Source organism: Notothenia rossii, assembly GCF_949606895.1.
Source record: "Notothenia rossii genome assembly, chromosome: 7".
Lineage (NCBI taxonomy): Eukaryota > Metazoa > Chordata > Actinopteri > Perciformes > Nototheniidae > Notothenia > Notothenia rossii.
This window is the reverse complement of record NC_136905.1, coordinates 85,447,550-85,472,549: the sequence shown is the minus strand read 5'-3', so window position 1 is coordinate 85,472,549 and position 25,000 is coordinate 85,447,550. Positions and strand designations below refer to the sequence as shown.

The following is a 25,000-nucleotide window of genomic DNA, read 5'->3' as shown; positions in this document are numbered from 1 at the left end:
ACACACACCTGAATACACACACTGTATATATACACACACACCTGTATACACACACCTGAATACACACACTGTATATATACACACACCTGTATACAGAGACTTGTACACACACCTGTATACACACACCTGTATACACACACCTGTATACACACACCTGTATACACACACCTGTATATGTACACCTGTATATGTACACCTGTATACACACACACCTGTATACACACACACATACCTGTATACTTCAGTAACTGTATACACACACACCTGTATACACACACCTGAATACATACACACACCTGAATACACACACTGTATATACACACACACCTGTATACACACACATACCTGTATACTTCAGTAACTGTATACACACACCTTTATATACACACCTGTATACACACACACACACACACACACACCTTTATATACCCACCTGTATATATATATACACACACACACCTCTATACACACACCTTTATATACACACACCTGTATACACACACACCTGTATACTTCAGTACCTGTGTATTAATACATGTATATGAATGTCTTCAGGCCCGGTTCCTGCTCTCCAAAGTGAACCCCTCTCAGACGCACAACAACATGTACGCCTATGGACAGGTGAGACTCAGATCACTAACCGTTTACCCAGCATGAACACCTGAGGAGATATGTCTGAAGCAGCCTCCAGAATATTTACTTTATTCTCAACCTGATCTTGTGTCTCTGTCCTCAGGAGTCTGGAGCTCCCATCCTGACAGACGACGTCAGTCTGCAGGTGTTCATGGATCACCTGAAGAAACTGGCTGTTTCCAGCGCTGCGTGATCACCTCTGACACATCTGACCTTCACCTGACCTCCACCTGATCTCCCCTTGTTACCTGACCTCCACCTGACCTCCATCTGACCTCCCCTTGATACCTGACCTCCACCTGACCTTCATCTGACCTCCCCTTGTTAGCTGACCTTCACCTGACCTCCACCTGACCTCCCCTCGTTACCTGAACTTCACCTGACCCCCCCCTCCTCACCTGTCCGTTATGTTTGCTCTTTATTTGCTGCCTGTGTTCCCGTGGCGACCAGCTGAACATCAAAGGTTCTGTTAGTGTTTGATGGTCTGTGAGCTCGTTAGAGTCCAGGTGTTTACACTCTATCAGCTGTTCAATGAACCTGTTAACGAGAGGGAATAGGAACGCTAACCTGTTCAACGTTTGCATGTTTAATATCATCTGTGTTCAGTTCATATCCAATACTGCCTGTTGTTGTTGTTGTTGATCATACTTTATTGACTCTGTATCCCATAATACAATAACATAAAGAACAAGCAGTGCCCAAAGACTGGATTTAATGTGAGGAGAAACACTTTCATTTTTGAACGTCTCAGTTATTGCGGACACAAATTACTTTATAATAAATAATAAAAACAAATAACAGAATATATGAAAATGTTTATTATTAATAATTATACTAAAGTTAAATAAAATAACATTCAAAGACAATTAAACAGAAATAAATGCAAATGTAGCTCTGGTTATTAGACGATCTAATTCCTCTACATGTGAGTCTGCAGTCATTTACGTTGTTGTTATTGTTGTTATTATAAGCAGTGATTATGTAACATCATATTTTCCTAGAGATTGATAAACCAAAAGCTGCCTGTGGAAACATTGAGAGAGACATTATAACGTGAGGGAACAGCTGACCTCGGATCTGTTTCTGTGTTTTAATGACAAGAGATTATAGAGTGGAAACTCTGCGTGTAGTTTGATCCCCCATCAGTCATCACTCTGACTCAGAGCGTAGAGAAGTCTGTTGTTGAGTTTCTCTCTAAAGTCGACTGTCTTTAATCTCCTGTTTCTAATAAAACTCTGCTGTGTGGAACCGGCTTCTGTCTTTATTCTGTAACACATGCAGGAATAATAATAATAACTTTAATTTATATTGCGCCTTTCATCAACTCAAGGTCGCTTAACAAAGAAACATATAACAAGACATACAACGATAGTTACGTCTGTAACTACGGTTCTGTTTGGTCCCTACTGAGCGCCAGAGGCGGTGCTTTAGCTCTGGATGACTTATACCAACCATGTCATGAAGAATCCAAGCCCTTGCTCACTACTGGAAGCAGCGGAGCTCGGCAAAAGGACCACGCCCAGAGGATGGGGAGTGGCGACATTGACCTGATGACAACTGGAGAATGTGCCAGAAGACGCCCACGACGCCGCGGTGCAGATGGCCTCCAGGGGCACCCCTCTCAGGGCAGCCCACGATGTTGAGATGCTCCTTGTAGAGTGGCATCTCAGCCCTGATGGCAGGGGGGGGCCACTGGCCTCATAGGCATGTGAGGTGGTATCGACAACCCAGTGGGGCAGCCGCTGTTTAGAGGGCATAACCTCTTTTAGTGCCGCCATGGCAAACGAAGAGCTGCTCCCACTGCCGTATACAAGCAGTAGCATCGATATGTACGCCCTTAGGGCACCCCCAGGGCACAGCAACTCCGACGTGCCGTTCTCCTGAATGTCAAAGCGTGCCAGCTGGGCAGGCTGATTGAAGTGGGTTTGTGGAAGCACCTTGGGCAGGAATGCCACATTTGCCCAAAGGGCAACACCTGAGAGTCCCACCTCGGGCATGTATCGCTCACGGAGAGGGCGTGCAACTCCCCAACTCGCTTCCCTGAGGCTATGACAAGCAGAAATGCTGCCTTCGTGGACAGCCCCTTAAGCCCCACCTGGGCCAGGGGCTCGAAGGGAGGAGATGCCCTATCATGCATCGGCTCCCTGGTCGACGACGGCCCAGCGGGCTTTCCTGCAGGACGCCGCTGAGGCCTTTGCTCCGATCCCCACTGCTCGGCACGGAACTCAGGTGTCCCGAGTTCCCTTGGAGCTCCGCTCGGTGGGGCATGTGTTCATCCGACACAACGCCCACAGAGGCCCCCTGCAGCCCCCTTACGATGGGCCTTTCCGTGTCTTGGAACACGGGGACAAGCACCATGGTGGTCGACCTGGGTGGCAGGGCCGAGCACGTCTCGGTGGACCGGGTGAAGGCTGCTCACCTGGACTTGGACCAGTCGGTGGTGCTGGCTCGACCTCCGCGACGGGGCCGCCCCCCGGCCTCGACCCCTGTCACAGAATTGGGGCCTGCGGTTCCGGTCCCATCTCTTCCAGTGGCCGCCCCTTCAGGGGTCGCCTCCCCGGCTCCCGTTTTTCGGAGTCGGGGTGGTCGGCTTGTCGTTCCTCCCCGCCGCACAGATTTTGTGTATGAGTGAATTCTGGGGGGGCTTGTGTGGTGACACGTTATAAGACATAATTCACCGTTGGGATGATTGTGTTGCAACTCGGACCCGTTAGTGAGGGTACCGGGATTGTGGTTATTCCTGCTAGCTTGACATGCAGTCGCAGTAAATGTACTTACCTTGTCTGGTTGAATTGATAAAGTGTGGAAGTCCATTCTGAATACACCGCCTCTGACTTCCGTTCATCAGCTCTACACCATCTAAGTCCTGTGTAGCCGGCCACAGCTCCTGGAGGACGAGCAAGCAACCCGGCGAGAAGATGAAAAGGAACAGATCCTCTGACGACACTGGCAGATATAGCGGGTGTCACTTGGGGTCACAGGTGACTTTGTTGGTATTGGTACTCGACCTGCACGCGCGCGATGGACATATCCAGTGCTAAAGCACGGCCACTGGCGTTCAGTAGGGACGAAATAGAACGGGGCAGAAATGGAAGTGTTACATAGCGGTGGGGAAGAGTGAGTTAATGTTGGAAGGCTTTGTTGAACAGATGAGTTTTCAGGGTTGATTTGAAGATGTTCAGAGAAGGGCCGTTACGGCAGCGGGGAGGGAGTTCCAGAGGGGGGGAAGGGGGGGGGGGGGGGGTGAATGGGGAATGGAGAGCAGGCCGGAGCCTGAACCCTATCTGCATATATAAATAGAATAATATGTACTAGAGATCTCCAGGTGCACACCTCAGCTCTGTTTCTCCTCTACGAGCCTGGAAGCTGCATTTGTGCTGGTGTTTATTATTTTGATATCTTATTGTGTTCCTGGTTCTTTGTTTTAACAGTGTGGTGAAAGCCTGTTAACATAGGACCACAGGTTTAAGATTTGTTTTAATAAATACCAAATAAAATGTGCAAATTGAGTTCACGTACTAAAGTTAATAAAAATATATATTAATACAAAATAAATAAATACAACCCTTTTAAAATATAGAGGTGTAAATAAATAGGTCAATATTAAATCATTCATCACATCATTTTGTTATACACATTGACAGTGTTATAGTTTCTGTGATTCATTTAATATATATTATATATTATTTAAACTCGCATTGAAATCCAAAGAACATGGGGGGGGGGGGGGGGGGTCTCTCCTTTAAGAGTACAACAAAACAGGGGAACACAGGTACATTTACTGAGTTAAAACATATATATATATATATATATATATATATATATATATATATATCTTAAATAAAATACATATACATGCTTCATTTTGGTGCCGTATAGTTGTACTTTTAAATAACAAATGTGCAGAAAACGTAACTTTCTTCCAAACCCAATATCTGCATGAATTCCACACCTTAAGGGTTTATGAATCTGTCCTCATCCACAGGTGTCTCGTTTGTCCTGTTTTTAGTTATTTTAATGTAATTCTAAATGAATATATGTGACATGAAGTGACGTAATGTGAACAACGTAACGTGCCCAACGTAACGTGACTTGTTGTTGTCTGTAAGCCCCGCCCTCTACCGCTTTTGGTTGGCTTGGAAACGGCCGTAGCGTCTTTAGTGAAGCTCAATCTCAGCAGGTAGAAACATATACAAAACTCATGAATACTTTAAACCAGCTCATATACAGCTTTATAAATATACACGTGTGTTATATCCGCTTCATTCTGAGGTCTAACTGTTGGTTGAAGAAGCTCCACGGCGATGTGAAGAACTGAGGAAGATACAAACAACGAGCTAATGTTAGCACCTAGCATGCTAACATAGCGGTTAGCTTCTAATAATGTTGTTTTACTTTATGTTATTTTAGCCTTAGCTTAGCAGATAGAGTACGAACTAAATGTAGGTTTGTTCCACTGTTTTTAAACTAAATACTGAACTAAATGTGCTACTTACAGCTAACAGGAGGCTCTCTGTGTTGAGTTAACAGGATGAACTCCTCCCTGCTGCTCTGAGGATGAGAGGGTTCACAGACACTGAAGATGCCTGCAGGTCAGTAAACACAAGATAGTCAAAATAAGTTAATTTAGCTAAAAGTAGTGACTTTAATACTGAAGTGCACCAAAAGGTTGAAGAAGTACCCAGATGATTTACTAGTAATAGTAAGTAAAAGTAGCCATACTACATTGTACAAATAATACAAGTAAAAGTCCTGCATTCAAAGCTTGACTTCAGTAAAAGTAAAAAAGTATTAGCATTTAAAAAAAGTACCAAAAAGGCCATTTTAAGAACCAGATATTTTACATTACTAGTACTAGATTATTACACCCAACGGCCATTTCTTCCATTCATAATGGTGTCATCTCATTTATCTCCAGGTGAGAGCAAAGACCGGGCGAAGACCCGGGAACGATTCAATGAAGTCTTCAAGAAATATTCAGACTCAGACAAGAAGAAGTCGAAGAAGAAACGCCCTGAAGCTCAAGAGGAGATCCTGGTGAGTGATCTGAAGCGGGAAGGATACTGAACTTCTGTTGGTGTTTAATTAAAGGTGTCCTATCATACAAAATGCACTTTGTGATGTCTTTTCTACATCACCATGTGTCCCCGGTGTGTCTCCGGTGTGTCCCCGGTGTGTCTCCGGTGTGTCCCCGGTGTGTCACAGGAGACTGTTTGGGGTTTGGTGCAGGACACTTCAGAGACATGTCCTTAGTAACAGCTGGAAGAGAGGGGGGGGGGGCTACAAGGATCTGTTTGGGGTCTGGAGCAGGACACTTCAGAGACATGTCCTTAGTAATAGCTGGAAGAGAGAGGGGGGGCTACAAGGATCTGTTTGGGGTTTGGAGCAGGACACTTCAGAGACATGTCCTTAGTAACAGCTGGAAGAGAGGGGGGGGGGGCTACAAGGATCTGTTTGGGGTCTGGAGCAGGACACTTCAGAGACATGTCTTTAGTAACAGCTGGAAGAGAGGGGGGGGGGGCTACAAGGATCTGTTTGGGGTTTGGAGCAGGACACTTCAGAGACATGTCCTTAGTAACAGCTGGAAGAGAGGGGGGGGGGTACAAGGATCTGTTTGGGGTTTGGAGCAGGACACTTCAGAGACATGTCCTTAGTAACAGCTGGAAGAGAGGGGGGGGGGGTACAAGGATCTGTTTGGGGTTTGGAGCAGGACACTTCAGAGACATGTCCTTAGTAACAGCTGGAAGAGAGGGGGGGGGGGGGCTACAAGGATCTGTTTGGGGTCTGGAGCAGGACACTTCAGAGACATGTCCATAGTAACAGCTGGAAGAGAGGGGGGGGGGCTACAAGAATCGGTTTGGGGTCTGGAGCAGGACACTTCAGAGACATGTCCTTAGTAACAGCTGGAAGAGAGGGGGGGGGCTACAAGAATCGGTTTGGGGTCTGGAGCAGGACACTTCAGAGACATGTCCTTAGTAACAGCTGGAAGAGAGAGGGGGGGCTACAAGGATCTGTTTGGGGTTTGGAGCAGGACACTTCAGAGACATGTCCTTAGTAACAGCTGGAAGAGAGAGGGGGGGGGGCTACAAGGACCTGTTTGGGGTCTGGAGCAGGACACTTCAGAGACATGTCCTTAGTAACAGCTGGAAGAGAGGGGGGGGGCGCTACAAGGATCTGTTTGGGGTTTGGAGCAGGACACTTCAGAGACATGTCCTTAGTAACAGCTGGAAGAGAGGGGGGGCGGGGCTACAAGGATCTGTTTGGGGTTTGGAGCAGGACACTTCAGAGACATGTCCTTAGTAACAGCTGGAAGAGAGGGGGGGGGGGGCTACAAGGATCTGTTTGGGGTTTGGAGCAGGACACTTCAGAGACATGTCCTTAGTAACAGCTGGAAGAGAGAGGGGGGGCTACAAGGATCTGTTTGGGGTTTGGAGCAGGACACTTCAGAGACATGTCCTTAGTAACAGCTGGAAGAGAGGGGGGGGGCTACAAGGGTCTGTTTGGGGTTTGGAGCAGGACACTTCAGAGAAATGTCCTTAGTAACAGCTGGAAGAGAGGGGGGGGGCTACAAGGATCTGTTTGGGGTTTGGAGCAGGACACTTCAGAGACATGTCCTTAGTAACAGCTGGAAGAGAGGGGCGGGCTACAAGGATCTGTTTGGGGTCTGGAGCAGGACACTTCAGAGACATGTCCTTAGTAACAGCTGGAAGAGAGAGGGGGGGCTACAAGGATCTGTTTGGGGTCTGGAGCAGGACACTTCAGAGACATGTCCTTAGTAACAGCTGGAAGAGAGAGGGGGGGGGCTACAAGGATCTGTTTGGGGTCTGGAGCAGGACACTTCAGAGACATGTCCTTAGTAACAGCTGGAAGAGAGGGGGGGGGCTACAAGGATCTGTTTGGGGTCTGGAGCAGGACACTTCAGAGACATGTCCTTAGTAACAGCTGGAAGAGAGAGGGGGGGCTACAAGGATCTGTTTGGGGTCTGGAGCAGGACACTTCAGAGACATGTCCTTAGTAACAGCTGTAAGAGAGGGGGGGGCTACAAGGATCTGTTTGGGGTTTGGAGCAGGACACTTCAGAGTCATGTCCTTAGTAACAGCTGGAAGAGAGGGGGGGGGGGCTACAAGGATCTGTTTGGGGTTTGGAGCAGGACACTTCAGAGACATGTCCTTAGTAACAGCTGGGAGAGAGAGGGGGGGGGCTACAAGGATCTGTTTGGGGTTTGGAGCAGGACACTTCAGAGACATGTCCTTAGTAACAGCTGTAAGAGAGGGGGGGGCTACAAGGATCTGTTTGGGGTCTGGAGCAGGACACTTCAGAGACATGTCCTTAGTAACAGCTGGAAGAGAGGGGGGGGGGGCTACAAGGATCTGTTTGGGGTTTGGAGCAGGACACTTCAGAGACATGTCCTTAGTAACAGCTGGAAGAGAGGGGGGGGGGCTACAAGGATCTGTTTGGGGTCTGGAGCAGGACACTTCAGAGACATGTCCTTAGTAACAGCTGGAAGAGAGGGGGGGGGCTACAAGGATCTGTTTGGGGTCTGGAGCAGGACACTTCAGAGACATGTCTTTAGTAACAGCTGGAAGAGAGGGGGGGGGGGCTACAAGGATCTGTTTGGGGTCTGGAGCAGGACACTTCAGAGACATGTCCTTAGTAACAGCTGGAAGAGAGGGGGGGGCTACAAGGATCTGTTTGGGGTCTGGAGCAGGACACTTCAGAGACATGTCTTTAGTATCTGCCTAAAGACAATAAGAGACCTTATCAATTATACTTCCTGTTGCAGCTGCAGACTCTGAAGACGAGGCTGGACCTGGAGAAGCCCTCGGAGCAGGAGGTCCAGCAGAACACCTACGACCCGGAGCAGGAGAGCCGGTTCACCAAGAACCAGATCAGAGAGGAGCTGAACAACAGCAGGAACCAGGAGACCTCCAGGGGGAAGAGGAGGAGCAGGAGGGAGCTGCCGGCTCCTCCTGCTCCTCCTCTTCCCCAGGAGGAGAGAGAAGCTGCTGACCCACAGGAGAGAGGAGGAGAGAAGGGAGCCAAGAGGAAGAGCAAGAAGGGGAAGGGGAGAGGAGACAAGGAGGCAAAGGAGGCAGAGGACAAACTGCTGCAGGAGTATCAGCTGCAGATCGCTCAGCAGGAGACGAAGACTCAGGAGGAAGAGGAGGAGAGGAGGAGTGTGAAGCCTAAGGAGGAAGAGGAAGAGAGGAGGAGTGTGAAGCCTAAGGAGGAAGAGGAGGAGAGGAGTGTGAAGCCTAAGGAGGAAGAGGAGGAGAGGAGGAGTGTGAAGCCTAAGGAGGAAACACAAAAGGTTTCTCTGAATAACGACGTGGGGAAGAAGAAAAAGAAGAAGCTGAAGTCTGTCATCACTCAGGAAGCAGGGTGAGTGATGTCTCTGAGGGTTCTTCCTCTCATTCTCCGGAGACCCTGAGACTCTGAGACTCTGAGACTCTGAGACTCTGAGACTCTGAGACTCTGAGACCCTGAGACTCTGAGACTCTGAGACTCTGAGACACTGAGACTGAGAGACTCTGAGACTCTGAGACCCTGAGACACTGAGACTCTGAGACTCTGAGACTGAGAGACTCTGAGACACTGAGACTGAGAGACTCTGAGACTGAGAGACTCTGAGACACTGAGACTCTGAGACTCTGAGACTCTGAGACACTGAGACTCTGAGACTCTGAGACTCTGGGACTCTGAGACACTGAGACTCTGAGACTCTGAGACTGAGAGACTCTAAGACACTGAGACTCTGAGACTCTGAGACTGAGAGACTCTAAGACACTGAGACTCTGAGACTCTGAGACACTGAGACTCTGAGACTCTGAGACTCTGGGACTCTGAGACACTGAGACTCTGAGACTCTGAGACTGAGAGACTCTAAGACACTGAGACTCTGAGACTCTGAGACTGAGAGACTCTAAGACACTGAGACTCTGAGACTCAGAGACTCGGAGACACTGAGACTCTGAGACTCTGAGACTCGGAGACACTGAGACTCTGAGACTCTGAGACTCTGAGACTCTGAGACTCAGAGACACTGAGACTGTGAGACTCTGAGACTGTGAGACTCTGAGACTCTGAGACTCTGAGACTCTGAGACTGTGAGACTCTGAGACTCTGAGACTCTGAGACTGTGAGACTCTGAGACTGAGAGACTCTGAGACTGAGAGACTCTGAGACTCTGAGACTTTGAGACTCTGAGACTGTGAGACTCTGAGACTGTGAGACTCTGAGACTCTGAGACTGTGAGACTCTGAGACTCTGAGACTTTGAGACTCTGAGACTGAGAGACTCTGAGACTGAGAGACTCTGAGACTGAGAGACTGTGAGACACTGAGACTCAGAGACTCTGAGACTCAGAGACACTGAGACTGTGAGACTCTGAGACTGTGAGACTCTGAGACTGAGAGACTGTGAGACACTGAGACTCAGAGACTCTGAGACTCAGAGACACTGAGACTGTGAGACTCTGAGACTGTGAGACTCTGAGACTCTGAGACTTTCAGACTCAGAGAATCTGAGACTCTGAGAATGTGAGACTGTGAGACACTGAGACTGTGAGACTCTGAGACTGTGAGACACTGAGACTGTGAGACTCTGAGACTCTGAGACTTTGAGACTCAGAGACTCTGAGACTCAGAGAATGTGAGACTGTGAGACTCTGAGACTCTGAGAATGTGAGACTCTGAGACTCTGAGACTCTGAGACACTGAGACTCTGAGACTCTGAGACTCTGAGAATGTGAGACTGTGAGACACTGAGACTCTGAGAATGTGAGACTCTGAGACTCTGAGACTCTGAGACTCAGAGACTCTGAGACTCTGAGAATGTGAGACTGTGAGACTCTGAGACTCTGAGAATGTGAGACTGTGAGACTCTGAGACTCTGAGACTGAGAGACTCTGAGACTGAGAGACTGTGAGACACTGAGACTCAGAGACTCTGAGACTCAGAGACACTGAGACTGTGAGACTCTGAGACTCAGAGACACTGAGACTGTGAGACTGTGAGACTCTGAGAGTGTGAGACTCTGAGACTCTGAGACTCTGAGACTCTGAGACTGAGAGACTCTAAGACACTGAGACTCTGAGACTCAGAGACTCGGAGACACTGAGACTCTGAGACTCTGAGACTCGGAGACACTGAGACTCTGAGACTCTGAGACTCTGAGACTCTGAGACTCAGAGACACTGAGACTGTGAGACTGTGAGACTCTGAGACTCTGAGACTCTGAGACTCTGAGACTCTGAGACTGTGAGACTCTGAGACTCTGAGACTCTGAGACTGTGAGACTCTGAGACTGAGAGACTCTGAGACTGAGAGACTCTGAGACTCTGAGACTTTGAGACTCTGAGACTGTGAGACTCTGAGACTCTGAGACTCTGAGACTCTGAGACTGTGAGACTCTGAGACTCTGAGACTTTGAGACTCTGAGACTGAGAGACTCTGAGACTGAGAGACTCTGAGACTCTGAGACTCTGAGACTGAGAGACTCTGAGACTGAGAGACTGTGAGACACTGAGACTCAGAGACTCTGAGACTCAGAGACACTGAGACTGTGAGACTGTGAGACTGTGAGACTCTGAGACTGAGAGACTCTGAGACTGAGAGACTGTGAGACACTGAGACTCAGAGACTCTGAGACTCAGAGACACTGAGACTGTGAGACTCTGAGACTGTGAGACTCTGAGACTCTGAGACTTTCAGACTCAGAGAATCTGAGACTCTGAGAATGTGAGACTGTGAGACACTGAGACTGTGAGACTCTGAGACTGTGAGACACTGAGACTGTGAGACTCTGAGACTCTGAGACTTTGAGACTCAGAGACTCTGAGACTCTGAGAATGTGAGACTGTGAGACTCTGAGACTCTGAGAATGTGAGACTCTGAGACTCTGAGACTCTGAGACACTGAGACTCTGAGACTCTGAGACTCTGAGAATGTGAGACTGTGAGACACTGAGACTCTGAGAATGTGAGACTCTGAGACTCTGAGACTCTGAGACTCTGAGACTCAGAGACTCTGAGACTCTGAGAATGTGAGACTCTGAGACTCTGAGACTCTGAGACTCTGAGACACTGAGACTCTGAGACTCTGAGACTCTGAGAATGTGAGACTGTGAGACTCTGAGACTCTGAGAATGTGAGACTGTGAGACTCTGAGACTCTGAGACTGAGAGACTCTGAGACTGAGAGACTGTGAGACACTGAGACTCAGAGACTCTGAGACTCAGAGACACTGAGACTGTGAGACTCTGAGACTCAGAGACACTGAGACTGTGAGACTGTGAGACTCTGAGACTGTGAGACTCTGAGACTCTGAGACTGTGAGACTCTGAGACTCTGAGACTTTCAGACTCAGAGAATCTGAGACACTGAGACTGTGAGACTCTGAGACTCTGAGACTTTGAGACTCAGAGAATCTGAGACACTGAGACTTTGAGACTCAGAGACTCTGAGACTCTGAGACTGTGAGACTCTGAGACTCTGAGACTCTGAGAATGTGAGACTGTGAGACTCTGAGACTCTGAGAATGTGAGACTCTGAGACTCTGAGACACTGAGACTCTGAGACTCTGAGACACTGAGACTCTGAGAATGTGAGACTCTGAGACTCTGAGACTCTGAGACTCAGAGACTCTGAGACTCTGAGAATGTGAGACTCTGAGACTCTGAGACTCTGAGACACTGAGACACTGAGACTCTGAGACACTGAGACTCTGAGACTCTGAGACTCTGGGATCTGTTCATCTAGGTGTTAGTTGCAGCTCTTCATTGATGTCGTTCTGTTCTCTAGAGATGAAGAGCAGGATGCAGATGTTGAAAACGAAGATGAGTCAAAGGAGAAGAAGAAAAAGAAGAAGAAGAAACACGGTAACTGGAGGTCTTCTCCCCCCCCCCTCTAGTTTAAAGAGTCCTCTCCTGCTGATGTTCAGGTGTATATCAGTATGTAGTGTCTCTACTTTAAAGAGTCCTCTCCTGCTGATGTTCAGGTGTATATCAGTATGTAGTGTCTATACTTTAAAGAGTCCTCTCCTGCTGATGTTCAGGTGTATATCAGTATGTAGTGTCTCTACTTTAAAGAGTCCTCTCCTGCTGATGTTCAGGTGTATATCAGTATGTAGTGTCTATACTTTAAAGAGTCCTCTCCTGCTGATGTTCAGGTGTATATCAGTATGTAGTGTCTCTACTTTAAAGAGTCCTCTCCTGCTGATGTTCAGGTGTATATCAGTATGTAGTGTCTCTACTTTAAAGAGTCCTCTCCTGCTGATGTTCAGGTGTATATCAGTATGTAGTGTCTATACTTTAAAGAGTCCTCTCCTGCTGATGTTCAGGTGTATATCAGTATGTAGTGTCTCTACTTTAAAGAGTCCTCTCCTGCTGATGTTCAGGTGTATATCAGTATGTAGTGTCTCTACTTTAAAGAGTCCTCTCCTGCTGATGTTCAGATGTATATCAGTATGTAGTGTCTCTACTTTAAAGAGTCCTCTCCTGCAGTGAGTGAACAGGTGGATGACCTCCAGGCTCCTCCAGCTCAGGTGTTTGATGACAGCCTGGTTCTCGGGGTGTTTGTCCATCGGACCGACGGGCTGCAGAGCGACCTGCTGGTCTCTCACCCCATGGTGAAGGTCCACGTGGTGGAGGAGAGGAGCGGGAAGTACCTGAGGAAGGAGGACAGGTGAGCCCCAGAGACTTTTTATAGAAACATAGAAAACATATTCAACATTACCTTCACTAATAAACGCATCATTCTCAGCGACTGCAAGGAGTCTCAGACGTGCAGAAATTGTAATAAGTTGCTCTCAAATCAGTTTTTTCTGTGATTTCTCCAAAACTCTGATCTGGTCTGAGTTTCCTCTGCGAGCAACCTGTGACCGCTTCAGAGAAAAACACTGTTTACAGCTTTTTTTAAACATTTGAGTCTTTAACGATAACATGCTCCACTCCCTGACTCTGTCCCTCTCTGTCTCTCTCTGTCCCTCTCTGCCTCTCCTCTGTCTCTCTCTGTCTCTCTCTGTCCCTCTCTGCCTCTCCTCTGTCTCTCTCTGTCTCTCTGTCCCTCTCTGCCTCTCCTCTGTCCCTCTCTGTCTCTCCTCTGTCCCTCTCTGTCCCTCTCTGTCTCTCTCTGTCTCTCTCTGTCTCCTTGTCCCTCTCTGTCCCTCTCTGTCTCTCTCTGTTTCCTCTGTCCCTCTCTGTCTCTCCTATGTCTCTCCTCTGTCTCTCCTTTGTCTCTCCTCTGTCTCTCCTCTGTCTCTCCCCTGTCTCTCCTCTGTCTCCTCTGTCTCCTCTGTCTCTCCTTTGTCTCTCCTCTGTCTCTCCTCTGTCTCCTCTGTCCCTCTCTGTCTCTACTCTGTCTCTCTCTGTCTCTCTCTGTCTCTCTCTGTCTCCTCTGTCCCTCTCTGTCTCTCTCTGTCTCTCTCTGTCTCCTCTGTCCCTCTCTGTCTCTCCTCTGTCCCTCTCTGTCTCTCCTCTGTCTCTCTCTGTCTCTCTCTGTCTCCTTGTCCCTCTCTGTCCCTCTCTGTCTCTCTCTGTCTCTCTCTGTCTCCTCTGTCCCTCTCTGTCTCTCCTCTGTCTCTCCTCTGTCCCTCCCTGTCTCTCTCTGTCTCCTCTGTCTCTCTCTGTCTCCTCTGTCTCTCCTCTGTCTCTCCTCTGTCTCTCCTCTGTCTCTCCTCAGCCATCGCCCGGTCTCCTCGTTCTACGAGCAGCAGAACGTGGAGCACGTCCTCCCGATCATCACGCAGCCCTTTGACTTCAAGAAGAACAAATCCATCCTCCCTGAGTGGAGGGAGCAGATCATCTTCAACGAGCGCTTCGGGTACTTCCTGCAGGAGGACCAGGAGGAGGCGCCGCGAGTCATCCTGTTCTTCGAGGTCTGCACACATCTACACATGTCCATACACACAAACAGAGCGGGACATTTCCTCATCCACTCAGGACCCTTTGACTTTTTTTTATCAGAATCTTATTTACAATTAATTACTTTTTATATCACTTCCATTTGATATTTATACTTCTGTTACATTTATAAACACTTATTTTTGTCAGTTCACATTGTGACCTCTTGTTGAAGACAGGTTAAAGGGGCCCTTGAGGGTTGTGGGACCAATTCTGATTACAAATCTGTAATCTTTTGAATAACATGGGGAAAAGTCCTTATATTTCATACGAGCTGGCCGTATAAGTCTATTGACAGGAAACTGGGAGGGACGTTTTATAAACCTCACTATCAATCTGTTCCTGCTGTAATACTGTTGTATGTCTCTGTCTCGTAAAGATCCTGGACTTCATGACGATGGAAGAAGCGAGAGCTAACGCTGCCGTGGACCCTGAGCGAGGATTCAGGAAGATAGCCTGGGCGTTCCTCAAGGTGCTGCATTGGGGCCCTGTTAGTTCACATTCATGTGTTTTAAATTGTTCTTAAAAACACTTCTGTGGTGGGAATGTATTTATCAAATGTGGATAGAGAATCAAACCATTCAGCTGTCTTTGTCGTATTTTAATTCTTCAGTTTAAAGTTCAGTCCGTCCCACAGAGAGCGTACAGTCTGCAGAGGGAAAGACCAAGAGTAGAGTTTGGGTTATTTAAACACAGAGAGAGGAGAAAGGGAGGGGTTGAGCTTGGTGAAACAAAGGAGCATTGTGGAAGTTAGGGAGGCAGGATCAGGAAGTTCACCTGAGTTGAAGGTCATACTGTTGGTGCACATAGAGAGTAACTAACAACACTGCAACACATCTTCTCAACAAGAATGTTCCCAAGCTTAGCCAGGACGTGAAAGCCAGTAGATAGAGATAAACATTAGCAAGTAAGAATCACACAATGATATTATTAAAGTCAGTAAGTGAATATAATATTATTCTATTACAACTTCTCATGCTGTTTCCTGCAGCTGGTGGGCACTAACGGCGTGCTGAACATCGACAGTAAGCTCCGCCTCCAGTTGTTCTGCCCCCCCGCCCGGGCCAAGCGGACCCCCGGCAGCATCGAGGTGTTCGAGTGGTGGAGCAAGTTCCCCCGAAACAAGTACAGCTCCACGCTGTACGTCACCGTGAAGGGCATCGCTCTGCCCGAGCACGTACGTTACACTTTATCTTTATCGGGAACACTTCTGGATATGTGCTAATGATGCTGTTTACCATATACAGCACATGATGTTTCAGGTGGACCCGTGCATGTGATGCTGTATTTATGATATATTAATATATACATGATGTTTCAGGTGGACCCGGGCATGTGATGCTGTATTTATGATATATTAATATATACATGATGTTTCAGGTGGACCCGGGCATGTGATGCTGTATTTATGATATATTAATATATACATGATGTTTCAGGTGGACCCGTGCATGCGCTCCATGATGGCTCTGCAGGAGGAGCGGGGCAGCACCTCCTTCTTTGAGCTGCAGAGCGAGGCCACCAGGAGCCTGATGCAGCCCCCCCACACCCTGCCCCCCCCGCTCAGGTGGAGCAGGCTGCCTGGACAGGTGAGAGACACATTACATCCATTTCATTATTTTTTAATACATTATTTAAAAAAAAAAATCAATAACTTTATTTTTAGATTAAAAATACTGAATCAATTAAAGGTAGGGTAGGTAATTTTGGAGAAACCAGCTTGAGGGCACTAGAATTTGAAAATACACGACCGGAAAAAATCGGCCCCTTCCTTCAGACTTCCTTCCAGAGCTCCTCCTCCAACACACACGAATGCGCACATGACCAATGAGGGCACGAGATCAGTTTGTGCACAGATGGAAGGCTGACAGGCAGGTAGGTCATCCAGTTACTTTAGCCGGCTCAGATGATTGGTCGTGCTTTTTACAGAACCACGGCTTCCACAGATGAGATGTTTTATGTATTTTTTGTCAAAGCACTTCAGATATTCATTGCTGTCGGGATGTTGAGAGCATTCCATGGAATATAACAAAAAGTGTATCTCGAGCCGGTTTCTCAAACTTACCTAACCCACCTTTAAATTACATAGAAATAAATAAAATAATTTGAACTCAAACTTTCAAACAAAATTATTGTTTTAAATTAACATTTTGTCTCAAATAATGTAAGTAGGTGAGCGGACATTAAATCAATTTGAATCAATGATTTCCCATCAACAAATAAGATTTAAATAAATTACATTATATATAAAAAAATACAATAATTGTAAATATATAAAAAAATAAATTCCAACATCATTTTTTAAAATTAACATTATGTGTCAAATTCTTAAGCTCAGTAGTTGTGTAATAAGAGGTCCAGTCATTATTGTGAACTCTCAGTGTGAGTACATGTTGGGGTTCATTCCCTAATAAGATAGATTTGGAGGGATGAAGCCCTCTTTAATGGTCTCACATGCAGCACACACAGTGACATGTGTTCTCTGCATTTAACCCATCCTATTACCAGGAGTCTAGCACCAGGAGTCTAGTACCAGGAGTCCAGTACCAGGAGTCTAGTACCAGGAGTCTAGTACCAGGAGTCTAGAACCAGGAGTCTAGAACCAGGAGTCTAGTACCAGGAGTCTAGTACCAGGAGACTAGAACCAGGAGTCTATCACCAGGAGTCTAGAACCAGGAGTCTAGTACCAGGAGTCTAGTACAAGGAGTCTAGAACCAGGAGTCTAGAACCAGGAGTCTAGTACCAGGAGTCTAGAACCAGGAATCTAGCACCAGGAGTCTAGAACCAGGAGTCTAGCATCAGGAGTCTAGAACCAGGAGTCTAGCACCAGGAGTCTAGCACCAGGAGTCTAGTACCAGGAGTCTAGAACCAGGAGTCTAGCACCAGGAGTCTAGTACCAGGAGTCTAGTACCAGGAGTCTAGAACCAGGAGTCTAGAACCAGGAGTCTAGAACCAGGAGGCTAGAACCAGGAGTCTAGAACCAGGAGTCTATCACCAGGAGTCTAGAACCAGGAGTCTAGTAGCAGGAGTCTAGCACCAGGAGTCTAGCACCAGGAGTCTAGCACCAGGAGTCTAGCACCAGGAGTCTAGAACCAGGAGGCTAGAACCAGGAGTCTAGCACCAGGAGTCTAGCACCAGGAGTCTAGTACCAGGAGTCTAGTACCAGGAGTCTAGAACCAGGAGTCTAGAACCAGGAGTCTAGCACCAGGAGTCTAGAACCAGGAGGCTAGCACCAGGAGTCTAGCACCAGGAGTCTAGAACCAGGAGTCTAGAACCAGGAATCTAGTACCAGGAGTCTAGCACCAGGAGTCTAGAACCAGGAGTCTAGAACCAGGAGTCTAGAACCAGGAATCTAGTACTAGGAGTCTAGCACCAGGAGTCTAGCACCAGGAGTCTAGAACCAGGAGTCTAGAACCAGGAATCTAGTACTAGGAGTCTAGCACCAGGAGTCTAGCACACAGCAGGCAGGAGGGGGAACTGGGAACTCTCCAAGTAGCAGTCCATATTTAGGTCTGGTCGGCGACTTGAACCGGCGCCCCCTAGGGTTCACAGCTCCTACTGACTGAGACCCTGCTGGACTGACTATCCTGTGTGTGTGTGTGTGTGTGTGTGTGTGTGTGTGTGTGTGTGTGTGTGTGTGTGTGTGTGTGTGTGTGTGTGTGTGTGTGTGTGTGTGTGTGTGTGTGTGTGTGTGTGTGTGTGTGTGTGTGTGTGTGTGTGTGTGTGTGTGTGTGTGTGTGTGTGTGTGTGTGTGTGTGTGTGTGTGTGTGTGTGTGTGTGTGTGTGTGTGTGTGTGTGTGTGTGTGTGTGTAGGTGTGCAGGATCCCCAACAGGCCTCTCCTCTCTCTGAGGGGGGGGCAGTATGGCTGCCTCACTCTGCAGTTCTCTCACAGCGGGACGAGGCTCGCTGCAGCCTGCGCCGACAGAGACTCTTTCCCTGTGATCGGTGAGGACAAAACATTCAGTGAACATACCTGAAAACACCTGAACACACCTGAACACACCACACCTGAACACACCTGAACACACCACACCTGAAAATCAGAAACAAATGAATGTTTTAACAGAGAACTCTTTTCTGTAATTTGTGAAATCTGGAGTTATGTTGAACTGAAATATTAGGCTGTCTGTGAGATTCCATCCATCCATCCATCTTCTCCCGCTTATCCGTGGTCGGGTCGCGGAGGTAGCAGTTCCAGCAGAGAGCCCCAAACTTTCTTTTCCCTGGCCACATCAACCAGCTCTGACTGGGGGATCCCAAGGCGCTCCCAGGCCAGAGAAGAGATATAATCCCTCCATCTGGTTCTAGGTCTACCCCTTGGTCTCTTCCCAGCTGGACGTGCCTGGAACACCTCCCTAGGGAGGCGCCCAGGTGGCATCCTAACTAGGTGCCCGAACCACCTCAACTGGCTCCTTTCGACGCGAAGGAGGAGCGGTTCAACTCCGAGTCCCTCCCGGATGACCGAACTTCTCACCTTATCCCTAAGGGAGACACCAGCCACCCTGCGGAGAAAACCCATCTCGGCCGCTTGTACCCGCGATCTCGTTCTTTCGGTCATGACCCATCCTTCATGACCATAGGTGAGGGTAGGAACGAAAATGGCCCGGTAGACAGAGAGCTTTGCCTTCTGGCTCAGCTCCCTTTTCGTCACAACGGTGCGGTAAAGAGACTGCAGTACCGCTCCCGCTGCTCCGATTCTCCGACCCATCTCACGCTCCATTGTTCCCTCACTCGAGAACAAGACCCCGAGATACTTGAACTCCTTCACTTGGGGTAAGGACTCATTCCCTACTTGGAGTGGACAGTCCATCGGTTTCCTGCTGAGAACCATGGCCTCAGATTTGGAGGTGCTGATCCTCATCCCAGCCGCTTCACACTCGGTTGCGAACCGATCCAGTGAGTGCTGAAGGTCGCAGACCGATGAAGCCATCAGAACCACATCATCTGCAAAAAGCAGTGGTGCAATCCTTAGTCCACCGAACTGCAGACCCCCTCCCCCACGACTACGCCTCGAAATCCGATCCATGTATATTACAAACAGGATTGGTGACAAAGCGCAGCCCTGGCGGAGGCCAACCCTCACCTGAAATGGGTCCGACTTACTGCCGAGGACACGGACACAGCTCTCGCTTTGGGAGTACAGAGATTGGATGGCCCTGAGTAGAGACCCCCTCACCCCATACTCCCGCAGCACCTCCCACAGTGACTCCCTGGGAACCCGGTCATACGCCTTCTCCAAGTCTACAAAACACATGTAGACTGGATAAGCATACTCCCAGGCCCCCTCCAGGATCCTTGCGAGAGTAAAAAGCTGATCCGTCGTTCCACGACCAGGACGGAATCCGCATTGTTCCTCCTCAATCTGAGGTTCGACAATCGGCCTGACCCTCCTTTCGAGTACCTTAGAGTAAACTTTCCCGGGGAGGCTGAGTAGTGTGATGCCTCGGTAATTGGCACACACCCTCTGATCCCCCTTTTTGAAAAGGGGAACCACCACTCCGGTCTGCCACTCCTTCGGTACTGTTTCCGACTTCCACGCAACGTTGATGAGACGTGTCAACCATGACAGTCCCTCAACACCCAGAGCCTTCAGCATTTCTGGGCGGATCTCATCCACCCCCGGGGCTTTGCCACTGTGAAGTTGTTTGACGACCTCAGTGACCTCCCCCGGGAGATTGGTGTCGATCCCCCTTCATACTCCAGCTCTGCCTCTAACATAGAGGGCGGAGTTGTCGGGTTCAGGAGTTCCTCAAAGTGCTCCTTCCAACGCCCTAACACTCCATCAGTTGAGGTCAACAACGTCCCATCCTTACTGTACACAGCTTGGATGGTTCCCTGCTTCCCCCTCCTGAGGTGTCGGACAGTTTTCCAGAACAACTTTGGTGCCGCCCGAAAGTCTTTTTCCATGTCTTCTCCGAACTTCTCCCACACCCGCTGCTTTGCCTCGGCCACGGCTGAGGCTGCTGCCCTTCGGGCCTGTCGGTACCTTGCAACTGCCTCGGGAGTCCCCCGAGATAACAAATCCCTGAAGGCCTCCTTCTTCAGTCGGACGGCTTCCCTGACCACCGGTGTCCACCAGGAGGTTCGAGGGTTACCGCCCCTTGAGGCACCTAGGACCTTGAGACCACAGCTCCCCGCCGCGGCTTCGGCAATAGAGGCTTTGAACACCGACCACTCTGGTTCAATGTCCCCAACCTCCACAGGAATGCCCGAAAAGCTCCGCCGGAGGTGTGAGTTGAAGGCCTCCTGAACTTGGGCCTCCTCCAGACGTTCCCAGTTCACCCGAACTACACGTTTGGGCTTACCAGGTCTATCCAGAGGCTTCCCCCGCCACTCGACCCAACTCACCACCAGATGGTGATCAGTTGAGTTCTGTGAGATTAAACATCGTAATCAAGATCCCGCAGACAGCCAGGAATTTGTTGATTAAGTCGTTAAACTGAGTCTGAGTCTGAGTCTGAGTCCCAGGTCCCAGGTCCCAGGTCCCAGGACCCAGGACCCAGGTCCCAGGTCCCAGGTCCCAGGACCCAGGTCCCAGGACCCAGGTCCCAGGTCCCAGGACCGAGGACCCAGGTCCCAGGACCCAGGTCCCAGACTGTTGAACTTGGGGAATAATAGACCCTAAATCCTCAGATTTAAAGAGAAGTATGTCGTCTCTAGCAGACTTTAGACACTTTAAAAATGCTCTGAAAAAGGAATCTGGAAAGATTCTCCAGACGTTCATGTTGATAATCCAGAATATCAGCTGTTTGAGACCCCGTCTCTGTGTGTTACAGTGTATGAGCCCCCCTCTCTCTGTGTGTTACAGTGTATGAGCCCCCCTCTCTCTCTGTGTTACAGTGTATGAGCCCCCCTCTCTCTGTGTGTTACAGTGTATGAGACCCCGTCTCTGTGTGTTACAGTGTATGAGCCCCCCTCTCTCTGTGTGTTACAGTGTATGAGCCCCCCTCTCTCTGTGTGTGTTACAGTGTATGAGCCCCCCTCTCTGTGTGTGTTACAGTGTATGAGCCCCCCTCTCTCTGTGTGTTACAGTGTATGAGACCCCGTCTCTGTGTGTTACAGTGTATGAGACCCCGTCTCTGTGTGTTACAGTGTATGAGCCCCCCTCTCTCTGTGTGTTACAGTGTATGAGCCCCCCTCTCTCTGTGTGTGTTACAGTGTATGAGCCCCCCTCTCTGTGTGTGTTACAGTGTATGAGCCCCCCTCTCTCTGTGTGTTACAGTGTATGAGACCCCGTCTCTGTGTGTTACAGTGTATGAGCCCCCCTCTCTCTGTGTGTTACAGTGTATGAGCCCCCCTCTCTCTGTGTGTTACAGTGTATGAGACCCCGTCTCTGTGTGTTACAGTGTATGAGCCCCCCTCTCTCTGTGTGTTACAGTGTATGAGACCCCCCTCTCTCTGTGTGTGTTACAGTGTATGAGCCCCCCTCTCTGTGTGTTACAGTGTATGAGCCCCCCTCTCTCTGTGTGTTACAGTGTATGAGCCCCCCTCTCTCTGTGTGTTACAGTGTATGAGACCCCGTCTCTGTGTGTTACAGTGTATGAGCCCCCCTCTCTCTGTGTGTTACAGTGTATGAGCCCCCCTCTCTCTGTGTGTTACAGTGTATGAGACCCCGTCTCTGTGTGTTACAGTGTATGAGCCCCCCTCTCTCTGTGTGTTACAGTGTATGAGCCCCCCTCTCTCTGTGTGTGTTACAGTGTATGAGCCCCCCTCTCTGTGTGTGTTACAGTGTATGAGCCCCCCCTCTCTCTGTGTGTTACAGTGTATGAGCCCCCCTCTCTCTGTGTGTGTTACAGTGTATGAGCCCCCCTCTCTCTGTGTGTGTTACAGTGTATGAGCCCCCCCTCTCTCTGTGTGTTACAGTGTATGAGACCCCGTCTCTGTGTGTTACAGTGTATGAGCCCCCCTCTCTCTGTGTGTGTTACAGTGTATGAGCCCCCCTCTCTGTGTGTTACAGTGTATGAGCCCCCCTCTCTCTGTGTGTTACAGTGTATGAGCCCCCCTCTCTCTGTGTGTTACAGTGTATGAGACCCCGTCTCTGTGTGTTACAGTGTATGAGCCCCCCTCTCTCTGTGTGTTACAGTGTATGAGCCCCCCTCTCTCTGTGTGTTACAGTGTATGAGCCCCCCTCTCTGTGTGTTACAGTGTATGAGACCCCCCTCTCTCTGTGTGTTACAGTGTATGAGCCCCCTCTCTGTGTGTGTTACAGTGTATGAGCCCCCCTCTCTCTGTGTGTTACAGTGTATGAGAACCCCCTCTCTCTGTGTGTTACAGTGTATGAGAACCCCCTCTCTCTGTGTGTTACAGTGTATGAGCCCCCCTCTCTCTGTGTGTTACAGTGTATGAGCCCCCCTCTCTCTGTGTGTTACAGTGTATGAGATCCCCCTCTCTCTGTGTGTTACAGTGTATGAGAACCCCCTCTCTCTGTGTGTTACAGTGTATGAGATCCCCCTCTCTCTGTGTGTTACAGTGTATGAGATCCCCCTCTCTCTGTGTGTTACAGTGTATGAGCCCCCCTCTCTGTGTGTTACAGTGTATGAGATCCCCCTCTCTGTGTGTTACAGTGTATGAGCCCCCCTCTCTGTGTGTTACAGTGTATGAGATCCCCCTCTCTGTGTGTTACAGTGTATGAGCCCACCTCTCTGTGTGTTACAGTGTATGAGACCCCCCTCTCTCTGTGTGTTACAGTGTATGAGATCCCCTCTGGAAAGGCTCTGATGGTCTTCAGCGGTCACCTGAAGATAGTGTATGATCTCTGCTGGTCTTCAGACGACTGCAGTCTGCTGTCGGCCTCCTCTGACGGGACAGTACGGTACGTTAGGGGGCCTGTTCTGCTCTGTTGTGATTGGTCAACTGATGAGAGATGTCTAAATGTTGTAAAAATTCAGAATTTTGAACAAAAATAAATTATTCAGAGAAAAAAAAACATACAAAAAGTCAAAACTCTGAGAAATAAATGCAGGTCTCTGGACTGATGTGTAAAATTATTTATTTTTTAAAAAGGTTGTATTCCAAAAAAAAAGTACTGGAAAAAATTAATTCTCAGAAAAAGTCAGAATAAAAAATTCTGAAGATGTTTGAACTCCCAGCATTAAAACATCACACTTTCATCACACTTGTTTCCATCCTGCTTGTTCCTCCAGAGAGATGTTGTGTCCCTCCCCCCAGAGTGATGTTGTGTCCCCCCCCCTAGAGAGATGTTGGAAGATGCTTTCTTCACACTTGTTTCCATCCTGCTTGTTCCTCCAGAGAGATGTTGTGTCCCTCCCCCCAGAGTGATGTTGTTTCCCCCCCCCAGAGTGATGTTGTTTCCCCCCCCCAGAGTGATGTTGGAAGATGCTTTCTTCACACTTGCTTCCATCATGCTTGTTCCTCCAGAGAGATGTTATGTCCCCCCCCCCCAGAGTGATGTTGTTTCCCACCCCCGGAGTGATGTTGTGTCCCCCCCCCTCCAAAGTGATGTTGTGTCCCCCCCCCTCCAGAGTGATGTTGTGTCCCCCCCCCAGAGAGATGTTGGAAGATGCTTTCTTCACACTTGCTTCCATCATGCTTGTTCCTCCAGAGAGATGTTATGTCCCCCCCCCCCAGAGTGATGTTGTTTCCCACCCCCGGAGTGATGTTGTGTCCCCCCCCCTCCAAAGTGATGTTGTGTCCCCCCCCCTCCAGAGTGATGTTGTGTCCCCCCCCCAGAGAGATGTTGGAAGATGCTTTCTTCACACTTGCTTCCATCATGCTTGTTCCTCCAGAGAGATGTTGCGTCCCCCCCCCAGAGTGATGTTGTTTCCACCCCCCCCAGAGTGATGTTGTGTCCCCCCCCCTCCAGAGTGATGTTGTTTCCACCCCCCCCAGAGTGATGTTGTGTCCCCCCCCCTCCAGAGTGATGTTGTCCCCCCCCCCCCCCCCCCAGAGAGATGTTGGAAGATGCTTTCTTCACACTTGCTTCCATCACGCTTGTTCCTCCAGAGAGATGTTTTGTCATACCCCCCAGAGTGATGTTGTCCCCCCCCCCTCCAGAGTGATGTTCTGTCCCCCCCCCCCAGAGAGATGTTTGTAAGATGCTTTCTTCACACTTGCTTCCATCATGCTTGTTCCTCCAGAGAGTGGAGGCTGGAGGGTCAGCAGAGCCAGAAGGTGCTCCCCCACCCCTCCTTTGTGTACTGCGCTCAGTACCACCCTGCGGCCCCCGGCCTGGTGCTGACGGGGGGGTTCGACGCCCTGCTGCGCCTCTGGAGGGTCGACGTGCCCGACGTGAACGGGCAGCTGCTGCAGGAGGTCGAAGGTCACCGCAGCTTCATCAACTCACTCTGCTTCGACGCCACAGGTACAGGAGAAATACAGTTTATAGACATATCAACTTTCAGTTTGTGTGACACATCGAAATACTGTCTCCCACAATCCAGAATACAAAATACAAATATATATACAAATACTGTGTACACAATCAACAGACACATTTATACATATGCA

At 49.1% G+C, this 25,000-nt stretch overlaps 2 protein-coding genes across 2 annotated transcripts in view; both read left to right on the top strand.

Annotated features, from left to right (window-relative positions):
• The window catches only part of sec23a (Sec23 homolog A, coat complex II component), a 23,527-nt gene extending 21,646 nt beyond the window's left edge, over positions 1-1,881 (top strand). Inside the window, exons 19-20 of the mRNA XM_079692716.1 lie at positions 556-621; positions 737-1,881. Of these exons, the coding sequence (XP_079548842.1) occupies positions 556-621; positions 737-826 (156 nt within the window). The 3' untranslated portion in view covers positions 827-1,881. The remainder of the gene's footprint in view (positions 1-555; positions 622-736) is intronic.
• Positions 1,882-4,755: 2,874 nt separating this feature from the next.
• The window catches only part of ahi1 (Abelson helper integration site 1), a 30,082-nt gene continuing 9,837 nt past the window's right edge, over positions 4,756-25,000 (top strand). Inside the window, exons 1-14 of the mRNA XM_079693332.1 lie at positions 4,756-4,813; positions 5,164-5,225; positions 5,552-5,670; positions 8,417-8,557; positions 8,627-9,015; positions 12,434-12,510; positions 13,120-13,315; positions 14,312-14,507; positions 14,912-15,004; positions 15,524-15,709; positions 15,972-16,121; positions 18,346-18,478; positions 23,222-23,345; positions 24,631-24,854. Coding sequence (XP_079549458.1) covers positions 5,216-5,225; positions 5,552-5,670; positions 8,417-8,557; positions 8,627-9,015; positions 12,434-12,510; positions 13,120-13,315; positions 14,312-14,507; positions 14,912-15,004; positions 15,524-15,709; positions 15,972-16,121; positions 18,346-18,478; positions 23,222-23,345; positions 24,631-24,854 — 2,038 coding nt within the window. The 5' untranslated portion in view covers positions 4,756-4,813; positions 5,164-5,215. The remainder of the gene's footprint in view (positions 4,814-5,163; positions 5,226-5,551; positions 5,671-8,416; positions 8,558-8,626; positions 9,016-12,433; positions 12,511-13,119; positions 13,316-14,311; positions 14,508-14,911; positions 15,005-15,523; positions 15,710-15,971; positions 16,122-18,345; positions 18,479-23,221; positions 23,346-24,630; positions 24,855-25,000) is intronic.